This window comes from Anabrus simplex, chromosome 5 (assembly GCF_040414725.1).
Source record: "Anabrus simplex isolate iqAnaSimp1 chromosome 5, ASM4041472v1, whole genome shotgun sequence".
NCBI classification, from domain to species: domain Eukaryota; kingdom Metazoa; phylum Arthropoda; class Insecta; order Orthoptera; family Tettigoniidae; genus Anabrus; species Anabrus simplex.
The window spans coordinates 262,446,043-262,459,280 of NC_090269.1; the positions used below are offsets into that span (position 1 = coordinate 262,446,043).

The 13,238-nt window shown below is 36.1% G+C and overlaps 1 protein-coding gene across 2 annotated transcripts in view; it reads left to right on the forward strand.

Moving 5' to 3' along the window:
• Nucleotides 1-13,238, forward strand: part of fry (Protein furry) — a 1,574,680-nt gene that overhangs the window by 1,492,798 nt on the left and 68,644 nt on the right. For both annotated transcript variants that reach the window (XR_011018272.1, XM_068227610.1), the window contains one exon: nt 12,264-12,446. Coding sequence is in view for 1 of the 2 variants with exons in the window: in XM_068227610.1 (XP_068083711.1) it covers nt 12,264-12,446 (183 nt within the window). In the remaining variant the exon portion in view is untranslated. The remainder of the gene's footprint in view (nt 1-12,263; nt 12,447-13,238) is intronic.

The following is a 13,238-nucleotide window of genomic DNA, read 5'->3' on the forward strand; positions in this document are numbered from 1 at the left end:
TCCTGAAAAGAACAATTTTCCATTTTGACCATTAGAGTCTACATAAAATTATTACAGTACTTAGGTTTATTTCTGACAAATCATTGGGCAATTTGGCTATACAGTATGGGTCACATCGATGTATCCTTGCATTCATTAGCGGCAGCCCTGAAGATCATCTTAATGGTCTTCTGTGGTTTCCCCCATATTCACACCAAATAAATGCTGGGGTTGTTCCTTAATTAAGGCCATGACTGTTACTAATAACAATAATAATAATTTCGTGTGGCTATTACTAGCCGAGTGCAGCCCTTTTAAGGCAGACCCTCTGATGAGGGTGGGCGGCATCTGCCATGTGTAGGTAACTGCGTGTTATTGTGGTGGTGGATAGTGTTATGTGTGGTGTGTGAGTTGCAGGGATGTTGGGGACAGCACAAACACCCAGCCCCCGGGCCATTGGAATTAACCACTGAAGGTTAAAATCCCTGACCCAGCCGGGAATCGAACCCGGGACCTCTGAACCGAAGGCCAGTACGCTGACCAGCCAATGAGTCATGACTGTTACTTTCCAAGTCTTAGCCCTTTTCTGTTCCCGCTTCACCAGAAACCTGTGTGTGTATATGTTAGTGCAATGTTAAACAGACAACAAGAAAATGATAGGTTGTTTCTTACAAGAATTTTTTTAAATGATGATAAAAAAGGAATGGCATGGAATAGGGAGCTGAAGGTAATGCTGTTTGCAGATGATATTGTGGGGGAGGGGGAGCAAACATAGAGGAAGTACAAGGACAAGTCATCATGTTGAGTAAGAGTACTGAAAATTATTAAATGAAAACCAGTGTGGAAAAGAGAAAGACTTGAGGAGAAAGGGAATGAAAAGAATTATAAAAATAAAGGGACAAAACCTTGGAATTGTTGAGAGCTTCTAGAGTACTTGGGAAGCTAACTGATGCAGGATGTAGGGCTGGACATGGTGATTGTAAAAGGATTCAACAGGGAAATGTGTTCTACCAGAGTGTGAGAAATCTGGTGTGGAGGAAGTAAGTACCAATGAAGTGTAAAGAGGTGATGTATAAGATGTACTACTGTCCAGTACTGATATATCCAGCAGAGATCTGGACACTGGCAAAAAGACAGGAGAATAAAATCCAAGCCAGTGAAAAGACATTTTTAAAGTTGATAGGAAAGAGAAGAAAGGACAAAGTATGAAATGCGGACATAAGGAAGGAAATTAGAGTGGAAAAGCTTTACAGCAGAATGGAGAGGGATAAGCTTAGATGGTTTTGATATGTTAAGAGGACAGAAGAGGAAAGGATGCTAAAGCCGATTAGGACACCCAGGTAGGAGGGAGGGCAAGAGGGACTACAGGTGATGTCTGATAATTGAATGAAGCTGTAGATCTTCTTTAATGCCTCTTCTTAATATTTTTTCCTCAGATTATTCATAGAGAGTTTGGCAACTTCAGTAAGAATACCTGAATCTTAGTATACTATTTAGTTTCTTTAAGGGAATACTGAAATAAACATTGTCCTGCAAATATCCTTAAAGAATTCATAATTGTTACCTGATGGAGGCATAGCTGATGAAACTCTTGCAGAAAGCAGAGGCTGCCTGTTATTCACAGCAGAAGATCTTATTGAGTATTTCTAATGCTTAACATTATCTCTATGTTGTATCACATTAAATTCCTCTTGAGTCAGCTTCTTTACTCCACAGTTTATAAGTCAGTGTTATTGGTTTTACGTCCTATTAATTATTTTTAGTTTTCATAATACTGGGAATTTTGCCCCATATGTGCTGGTAAATCTACAAACATAGAACTGCTGTATTTGAGCAGCTTCAAATGCTTCTGGACTGAGCTGGGATGGAACCCACCCACGTGTACTCAGAAAGCTAACGCTCTACCATCTGAACCATTCATTCTGGCCATAATTTACAGTATATAATAACATCATCACTATGAAAAATATTTCCCCCAAATTCTTGAATTAATCCTTAATTTTACACCCTCTGAACACTCAGCTGTGGATATGTCTGTCTCAAATCAATAAACGAAGAAAGTCATCAAAAGGTAGAGGTGAAGTAGCATTGAAAATCTTTTCAAGATGTCCTGTCAGTTTCTAGGAAACAACATTATACCTGATAAAGAAACTGCTTAATTAAAAATAGAATGACATGTTTCATGCTTGAAAGAACATCATCAGATTCTATCGAATCATACTCGAAAATATTTAGAAATGTATTTAGAAATGTATGTTCAAATTCTGCTAAAATCCTTAACACTTGGAAAGTATTTATTATTATTATTAATTATTTACTCTAGTCAGAAGCGTGCAATAGAACTTTTTCTTTGTTTTGGTTTTTTACATTACAATTTAGTAGCAATGAAACAGGAGGAAATTATACACGTATATACCAAAATGGTATTAAATAGTCTTTGCCCAGAAGCGAGCAACTGCAACTACATTTCATTGTACCTTGAGAAAATCCTCACTGCAAGAATCAGGGCAAAACGAGCACTGACACAGATGCTTGGTAGTCTGCACCTCTCTTCATTCACATAGTGGTGATACATCCAAATATCCCCATTTCACTAGGTTCCCCTTAGACTTTCCAACACCTATTCTTAACACTTGAAATGTGAAACTTATCTTAATGATGTCCTCACTTCTTTCCACTCTAGCATAGTATTTAAGGATTTAAACAGAAATGTTTATATATTTCTAAATATTTTTGAGTGTGATACGATAGATGCTCCTTCAAGAATGAAACACGTCATTCTGTTTTTAATTAAGTTGTTTCTTTTCCAGGTATAATTCTGTTATCATATGTTTTCTTTCTCAGGTAGTTTATAAATTTGTTTATTCAGAAATTAGTTTTGACAGATTGAAGAACCTAATTATAAATTAACTGAGTTGATTAACTGAGTTGAAACTGAAAGGAAATGGCTTCATAAAAATAAAAAAAAGAAGTCTGTGACACAGAGTTGTCTCTTTTAATAGCACTAATATCAGCCAGGAACACCATCTATTAGTTTATACACTTAACATTTAATAGTCTGATGGGTAAGATTTCAATATTATCCTGAGCTAATTAACTTGTTCCTTAAAAATCATCACCAGCCCCACTTCCTAGGGATAAGGAGCCTGCCATTAACTTAGAAACCCTGGCTTTGATTCTCAGCCAGGTCAAAGATTTTTATCAGGATCTAAAGGCTGGTCCAAGGTCCACTCGGCCTACATGAGAACGGATGACAAGCTATCTGACTGTGAGGTAGTAGCACCAATCTAGAAACCCATGAATAATATCCAAGAGGATTTGTTTCATGTGTCACCTTATAATTTGTCAGTCTTTGAGTTAAGCAGTTGTTAATTCATAGGTCAAAGCCTATAAAGGCTGTAGCACACAGCCTTTTCTTTTTCAAGAACCTTCCATTGTGGCCTGGTACTCAGCAGTGCACCCTCCTAGAAACAGGGACATCATGAAGTTGTGTTCAGAGGATATAGTACATTTCATCTTATTTCCATCACCATAAGCTAATGAAGTGCCATTCTTTGCTGCTGCTCACTTGGACTAGGAATCTTTGAAGTGAGATGTGCACATGACTAATCCCTGAGCAGAGAATGAGCAGCCTATAGATTAGACTTGAAGTACTGACAGAGAAATTCATATCATTTTCTAAAATGTACAGTACCCTGTAGTTGGTTACGAAGGTACTGAACTAGCTGTGTAGCACATTTCTTTATGTTCTCATTTCTTGTGTTATAATTTTCAAATTGTGGGATTGAATCCTGGTTGGCATCTAAGATCATGCAAATACAGAAGACCTGGATGAAGAGATTTATTGGCATGATAAAGACCTCCTCAGGATGAAGTTTCAGCAGTGTGATATCTCTTTTAAGACCAACAGCAGCCTTATTTATTAGTTATCAATTTATTGTGTTTTCATCACCTGTGTAGTGTTGTAAGAAGTGTGATATATTCATCTACTTTTGATGTTGGATGATACTGATGTACAACTGGAAAACCATCCTCTGTTAACACTAATCAGAAGGGAAAAAAAATGCAATAAGTCTGATACTTCAAAAAATGAAGATATTGGCAGAAGAAAGGGAATAGCCATGAGAGTATAGAAATGAAGGACTTCCTAGGTCTTGGAAAGGAATAAAAGTTGACCAAGGGAGGTCATTTAGGATAGAGCAAAGCAAGGAGCCTGACACTGGTAAGTGGAATCAATGCCAGACTAGGCTAGAGGAACTGTGGTCCCCAATTCCAAGGAGAAAGCCCTTGAGCCCCCTTTCAGTCACCTCTACAACAAATTGGGAATGCCATGGTTGTATTCTACTATCCCCACTCGCAGGGGATAAAGAGTCTCCGAGTCTTGTGCGGCCAGTAGGCAGTGACAGTGAGTATGTTCGATGTCAAAGGAATCTTTATGTAGTAATATTGTTTTATGATGTGTCTTATGCAGTGTTGTTATTTGTGTGCTCTTGTAGAGTACTGTGTATGAAACTGCAGAATGTGATATTAGTGACACCCCACAAAAGAAAGAAAAACTGTGTGGGAGTTAAATGCTAAATGGAAACTTCTTTCTAAACTTAGGAAGGATGATGATGATGCTTGTTGTTTTAAGGGGCCTAACATCGAAGGTCATCGGCCCAACTTAGGAAGGAGTGATGTGGCTTTCAGAGACCTGTCAAAGATGACATGTATAAAGCTCAGTGTAAAATTTGTAGAAGTGATCTTCAGCGTACAGTAATTTTTGGTAAAATACAACAATGCTGGTTCAGACCCGGCATTTGCCTGGTGTGAAAATGGGAAACCACGGCAAACCACGAGAAACCATCTTCAGAGCTGCCAGTGGGGTTTGAACCCACTCTCTCCTGAATGCAAGCTTACAGCTACACATTGTCTGAGCCATACAGCCAACTTGCTCAGTAGAGTGTTTAGCTCAGGAGATTTTTAATATGCTTGTGGTTACAACATGGTGTTAAAATGTCATTTTGTTGGACTTAAAATATGAGAGTATATCATGGTATACAGTGAGTATATAAGTCACAGAAGGGTGGATTCGTAGGTCCTTCACTTTCAAGGAGATTTCTTTCAGCTAGAGGTTACCTGAAGTAGGCTGGCCAATTCTTACAATAGACTTGAATTGCCCTCTTATACACTAACAACCAAAATTATTCTACAAGTGGTCAACAGTATATGAATATAAAATTTAGAAGAAGTGTACCCCTATTTCTTTTATCTTGATTTTTCTGGGGGAATAGAGGATTAAATGTTTCTCTTCTTAATTTTTGTTTATATTATTTCACTTCTTTTCATGCACAATATTATTTTGTTTATTTTCCATTTTGTCATTACATTATTCTCTTTGTGTTATATGTTTGTACATACTAGACTTTATTGGCATCTTTTATGTCTTTGTACTCAGCTGTTTGATAAATGCTTTGTATTAGCAATAGTGCATGAATTAGTTCAGTGAACTGCATGTTTTAAATAGTAAATATGCTTTTCTGAGATTATGATTATAGAGACAATGTATTCTCAGGTGTATCTTCTAGGTTAATAAGTACTCACCAAGATGCTGCTTACAAGATAAGACATGGTGGATGATGCTGAACCTCCCCTTCCCTATCATTTTATGCAAACAGATTCAAAGTAATATTTTAAATTTACCTCTCTACATATAGTTGTCTCCTTCATACCTAAATTTGAAAGGTCTTTTACTGATCAGATGTAAGGCTTTTCAGGTGTTTGCTCTATTAACCAGTGTTTCGTCTTAGGTCTGACACTAACTCATCAGAGTGGGATGTGTCAGACCCTACCGACTGACGCTGGGATGTATGCAGGTGAACATATCAGAAGCCCTATATAAGAGGCACAGTCTGATAACTGCATACGGGAAATCAAATTCCACAATGGAATTATTGCCTGCCTAGCAATTCCAAATGGAAATTCTAAGTTCCTAAGGAGGGAATTAGATATTTTTCCACCAATAGAGCATGTCAAAAAACAGATCAGATGTAAGGCTTTTCTGGCGTTTGCTCTATTAACCAGTGTTTCACCTTAGGTCTGCATACACCCCAGCGTCAGTGGGTAGGGTCTGACACATCCCACTCTGATGAGTTTAGTGTCAGACCTAAGACAAAACGCTGGTTAATAGAGCAAACGCCTGAAAAGCCTTACATCTGATCTGTTTTTTGACATGCTCTATTGGTGGAAAAATATCTAATTCCCTCCTTGGGAACTTAGAATTTCCATTAGGTCTTTTACTATTTGACTGGCCTTCAGTCTAGAGATAGTAAGCTTGCCTCTTACCCAGAGATTCTGGATTCAGTTCACCTGAATCTGAGAGCTGGTTCAAGATTTACTTAGCGTATATGAGAACAATTGAGGGAACTATGTGAGATAGCTGCCTCGGTCTAGAAAGCCGAGAATAGTGGCCCAAGTGGGTTCATCACACTGACCCCTAATTACCTTGTAATCTGCATGCCTTTGGGATGAAGAGCAGTTGCTTGGTAGGCCCAAGGCCTCTCAGTACTTAACACCATGGAGCTGGATTTTTTGTAAATTTTTTTTTGCTCCACATCTCAACCTACCTAAAGCATTGAATTATTTTACAAGTTAATTGTTCTTTCATATGACATTTCATTCACATCTTTCACGTCCCTTGTAAAAACATTGAGGTAGTTAAGCTCTGAGATGTGAACTCAAAAGAAGATACAAATCAGTAGGTACTATCTATGACTTTAAACTTCATAGAATCAAGTGAGTTCATGATATGCATCGTGGGTCATGCAAGCTGTAAGCTTGTATTTGGAAGATATTAGATTTGAATTCCACCATCACCAGCCCTAAAGTTGGTTTTCTATGATTTCCCACTTTCACACCATTTTTAATCTGTATTGAAATTGTTGTATTTGTAGGAAACTTAATTAATCAGCTAGTCATTGTAGAGACAAAGAAAGAAAAGAGTGACTGTTCAATTGATTCAATCAATTAATCATTCTTTAATTAAATACAGACTACATCCATTCCAGAGAACTCCTTTGTTGAATAAAAAGGATGTGGTAACAGCCAATCTTCAATCTAGTTTTAAATATATCACTAAGAACAACCTGTTCCCTAGCTTCAACAGATAATGTTGAAGAGTTTCAACAGATAAATTAGATGACCTGCCTTTGTTTCCTGTAATCTGCAATAGGGTATATCCACCTGGTTTCTACTCCTCGTGTTGTGATAGTGGAAGTCATTTCAGTATTTAATATCAGTGATATGTTTTACTTTACATAATGCATTAAAAATATAGATTAGTTATGGTCGTCATAGAATTATCAGTGAACAAAGGTTTACAGTGTGTATCTGGTGGAGACCTGGATATGAGACGACAAGCTTTCTTTTGGATTACAACGACCTCTTAGATTCTACTGCAATTTCCCCACAGTACAATTCCTTATTGCAGAATACTATGAAAAAATGCAAAGTAAGCATTTAATAGGAACTTGCTTGGGGCTTTACAAGTGAGGGCCTTCAATAAATCTACCTTTGACAGTTTCCATGTGATAAAATCTATATGTGCATCCCAAGTTAGCTTAGCATCCAGAAACAATCCTAACAGCTTGACTTGGTTATTATCTTCAGTAATTTGATAAGTACTTAAGCTAAATATCAGTACTTAAGTTTTTTTGAATTTAGTAAGAGCTTTTTTGTTATAAAACATCACTTGCTGAATATAAGGTATCCTTTGTTAGCTATCTAACCTCTTCTGCACTATTAGCATTTGTTATGAAGTTGTATCATCCACATAGCTGCCTCTGTGGATCAGTGGTAGAGTGTCGGCCTCCGGATTCCAAGATAGCGGGTTCAAACCCAGCAGAGGTAGTCGGATTTTTGAAGGGCAGAGAAAAGTCCATTTGATACTCCATGTCGAACGTTGTCGGTATGTAAAAGATCTCTGGTGACACATTTGGTGTTTAAATCTCAGCCATAGACGCCCAAGAGAGTTTTGGTTGACTCTGTCTGCCATCTAGTGCGCCTAGAGTAAAACGGAACATCGAAATTGACGAGCAGCCAGCCAGATGGCGTCAAATTAAAATGTCTGCACACGGTAGCTGAGGCCATACGATTATTATTATTATTATTATTATTATTATTATTATTATTATTATTATTATTATTATTATTATTATTATTATTATTATTATTATTATTTATCATCCACATACAAGACTGAACTAGCTGTAGAGAAACTAGATCATTTATTAGCATCAGAAGCAAAATTGATCCTAACAATGAGCATTGTGAAACACCATGATTAATGTAAAGATTAGATGACCTCATGCCTTCAACTTCTACTGCTTGTTTACGACAACCTAAGTACGATCTCAGGATATGAAGCAGCTTATCTTTAACTCCATAGTAATGTAATTTGGAATCAAATTTGTATGGGATTCACAGTCAAAAGACTTGCTATCTGAGCAAGCCTCTTGTTTTCTAAAGCAAATATAATGTGCTCAAGCAGGGAGTGATCATCAAATATGTTGTCCATGACTTAGATTTTGTTCATTTTAGAGTGTTGATTCTGCTACAAGTTATGTATACATGATAAAAGATGAAAAGTGAAAAGTACACATATTGCAATAATTAGTGACCCCAGCATGTTTAAGAAGCTGATGTGATTCAGAAACTGTCATGATGATGGTGGTGGCGTTATTCTTTTGTGGCCAAAGAAATGCAAAAAATGCAATAATGGTTGTGCTCTCGAAGTGTATGTATAACTAGGATTTATTCACCCTATACTTTGAAAGAATACCCTAATTAAGACTCAAGTTATTTAGGTGAATAATAATAATGATTTAACTTACTTTATTGGCCACATTGGACCACTTGAGTCTTCCATGTACACTTTTTTTTTTTGAAGGTTGTACTGTTTGATTCTTCTTATCGGCCCAGTACTTCTTCATTCGTTGTGATCGCAGTGTTCTTAATTCTTCTGAAATCTCTACAGGCCTTCTGTGCATCATTTCAGTTGAGAATTTGTGATTCTTAGGAACGGTGACAATTTTATTCTTGTTCTCTGCATCTGTAATTTCGAGTCCTAGTGTTTGGAGATCCTCTTGAATTTCTTCGATCCAATGCCCTTTGATGAGAAATCTGGGAAAGAAGACAGGAGGGCATTAGGTGAATAATAAGCATAGATATGCGCTACAGCTCTAGTTAATCAAAGTTACTGATAAATACATGTAGGCTATTCCAACAAGCTAGAATAACATAGAGGGGCTGTATGCCTGACATCAGCGCTCCCTGCAGAAGCAAGTTGATAAAGGTCAGCTATGTTAACGGTTGTCAAACCAAAGCGAGTTGGTGCGAGAACATATGTTGAAGTGACCGGGAGATTGTGCATGGCAATTTAATTTTGTAAGTTTTCGTAAGTTTTAAGAAGTGAAAAGATAGATTCTCGCTTTGAAGAATGTCAGCTGTATGCTCAGCATACGACTGTGCTAATCGGAATAATAAAACCAAGGATATACCGTATTTTAAGTAAGCATTACTGAATGATAGTCGAGATCACTTTTTGTCATTTCTGTTTGTAATTAAACCCATTTTAATGCTTACACAGCGAAAGTACTGATAGCCACGGTAATTATTTGTCAGGTTATATTTCAGATTTCCTTTCAAGAACAAGGAATTAATGCAACAATGGGTTGTGAGGACGAAAAGAGTCAGTACAGTCGGATGTATGAAACAAATGACCACCTGTCATTTGTACTTTAAATGTGATATGCGCATTTTATGATGTGCTTCAGACTAAGACTAATTTAATAGATGGGAGTGTAGTGAAATATTGCTTTTTATGCAATCCTTTATTTATTATTATTATTATTATTATTATTATTATTATTATTATTATTATTTATTTATTTATTTATTTATTTATTTATTTATTTATTTATTTATTTATTTATTTATTTATTTATTTATTAATTTTTTTTAATTTTTTTTTTTTCTTCTTCACCAAGTTGTTGCATATTTATGGTTCTTGATAATTTTCCCTTTTTACAGACTTATGATAAGTGATGAATTCTTGGTACCTGTTTATCCATTAACTCAGAAAGAAAACATATAATAACAGATTATATCTGAAAAAGGCATTGTTTTCCACTGTTTCTCCCCAACATGGCAATGCCTATCCATTTGATGAAGCAGAAAATGGAACTTGTCGGAGAAGGAAACCCTTTACTAATCACCGGAGGTTCAATTCTACTACTGCCGTGCAAATTTTAGCCTTTCCTATTAACATTTTTAAGAGAACGTATCTTCTAAATCCAATTATAAGTTTATTAAATTGGCTGGGCATACTGGCATTATCAAGCAAAATCACAGCATTTTGATTATTATCCAACTTGGCACTTACCGGACAGCTGAATAATATGTAAGGTTGGATGTGTGATTCCTTGTTTGTGAATCATCCCGGATGAATTTGTCATTATATGCATTTCTTCAAATAGCGCCTCTGATTGAAATCCTGAAGGCTGTTACATTTAGAACTCTTACACCTTACTTTAGAAATGTCAAAAGACACATATAAGATTAAAACGATGTGTAATATATTTTATTTGTGAGAGACATAACACTTGAATCTTACAACCACTAGTGTTGTCATCATCGTGATAATCATCATCTGGCACTTGCTTTGTTTTTCTGTTGAGTATTTTCTGTTTGATTTCTGTTTTTTTCTTTCTTTTCTAATTCAGCCTCTTCTTCTTCTTCTACTTCTTCTTGAATGAACCATAGCAGGTCTCATTGACATTGGCCATCAATCTGATATAAGTTATTTACTTATTTGTCTCTGTTTTCTGTATGATGTAATAGTCGCATTCCCTTTCTACGTCATCTTAATTTAGTTTATATGCTTCTTTCTAGGTCTTCTTACAACCACAGGACCATCTTGTATAGTTTACAGTATGCTAAAGACAAGAATCAATTATATAAGAATCTTCTTCTTCTTCTTTGCGTTTTTCTGTTGGTACAGACTCTGCTTTGTGAATTTTGTTATGCCATTTAACAGGATCAGCTGCATTGTTTGTTCATAGATTGACTGTTTTCAAATCTTGATTTATTGTCATATCCTGCCATTTCTGTCTGGCTCTTCCACATGGCCTTATTCCCTCATCTTCCAGCTGTCTTCATAACAGAGTAGGTGCAGCTCTCTAAAAATGCCCCTATCCGAGAAGTCTGCTGTTGTAGACCTTCTCAGTGATTAGTGCCCCACCACCAAAACACTGCCTAATGGTGTCATTCGTAACATGGTCGTAACATCACTGAGGCATCTTCATTTCCATGTTGTGGAAGGAGTATTCTGCACTTTTAGTGCTAACCCAGCACTCGGTGCTGCATAGTGCAACAGGTCTCACAAGCAATCCAGTACATCTTTGATCCAAGCATGTTGGCTTTCATTTGTCACAATGAACTTCTGTGACCTCTCTCCAGCTAATCCATACTGAGTTTATCCTCTTTCATCTTTATTTATACAACCATCTTCCTGCCAGAAGGACTCTTAAGTATTGGCAGTTGTGTAATATTACAAAAAGTATTTGTCTCCAAATATGGCTGTACAAATGGATATGATTAGCGCTGTGGCTTAGCTGCTGTCCTTCCACCTGGATGGCTGAGGTTTGAACCTCATCAATCTCTGCTTGAAATTTTCACTGAAAAATCATGTGATATCAGGGCTTCTGGTCTAAACTTCCTGACCAAAATCCAAAATAAGGTTGTATGAGTCTAGCCAATTAAGAAATACAAGGTACCTGAGTTTTCCTGCATTTACAGTTGTTGTATGGGCTCTTCTTATCTTGTTAGCAGCAGTTGGTGAATAACTGTTGATACTAATATGAATATTTATTGAAATATGTTTTTAAAATATAAATTAATACATTCATTCTTATAATGTTTTTAAAATATTATATAGAGGTCCATACATAGTCATTGAAAAGCAAAATGATTTATTTAGCATATAAAATCAATAATTAGTAATAAAAAGTTCCGATAAAACCATAAGAAATGTTTGTGTATTGATAATATATCCTTTTAGTGCTAGTAAACTTACAAAAATATTTTCCTCACCTGCATTGTTTTGATTGTCCTTATCTACTTCTTTTCCAATGTTTATTCTTTGGTAGTGATACATTTTTGTCCATTATTATCTTTATTTTATTTATTTACAAGCTTTCTTGATATAATTTTTTTTCTGCATACTTACCTCTCATGTTTTCTATCAGGTGATCTTCAGTCAAAGCTCCGATTTGATGGAACGTCAATCAAGTATGGCGTCATCAACAGAAGAAGTGTCAGGGCCCAACAATGACCTGTCAGGTGGATCTCGTCGTGATGAAGGTGCCACTGAGCAGTTTGGTGTCTTCAAGGACTTTGACTTTCTTGAGTATGAAAGTGAAAGTGTTGAGGTAAATTTCTTTCACTACTTTTCCTGTGTACTTCATGTATCTTAGATGACTTAATACAGTTGGTAGAGCACTGATAGGTATATGGCTCAATTAGTAGTGCTGTACTTGCTGCAACTGCTGAGATTATCCAAGAAGGTACATGATGGTTCAAATCCAGATCAGTGTGCAGATCTTTATATTTATCTCTGTAACACTGTCCTGGATTTTGTCGTGCCAAGTATAAGACATTACAGGGTGGGGGGTAGAATGTTCCTTCTAAAAAATTTGCTTTTAACTGCAGACTTAAGGTAGCAGTCAACTATGATACTTGATTTCCATTTTTGTTGCTCATATTATACAGAACATTCATTTACCAAGCCTTGTGCTTCTGAGTCTGCTTCTGAGTTTATTATTTATGTCACTTTCAATAAAACAATGAACTTAACAATAGTGCTTTGTATTTACTATCATAAGGGTTCAATTGACATTAGTCTTAGAATAATACAAGTGTTGCTGTTATTTTTTCAGATATCCACTTATCTTTGTTGGCAAGTTACATAAAACTAGTACCTATGTAGTTGTATTTGTATGTCTGATGGACAGTTATGAAGTATCAGTACTTTTAAAGTTCTGCTTTTTGTTCATTTTTACACTAAAGTTACGATACTTATAGAGTCTTAACTGGCATAGTATAGATGATTGAAATAAAAATTGTGTTAACAGAAGTAGATATACCAGTAAAAATTTAGTTATTTGAAACTAAATTTTTCACAAATGGCACAATTTAATTATAATTCAGCACACTAAAGTCTT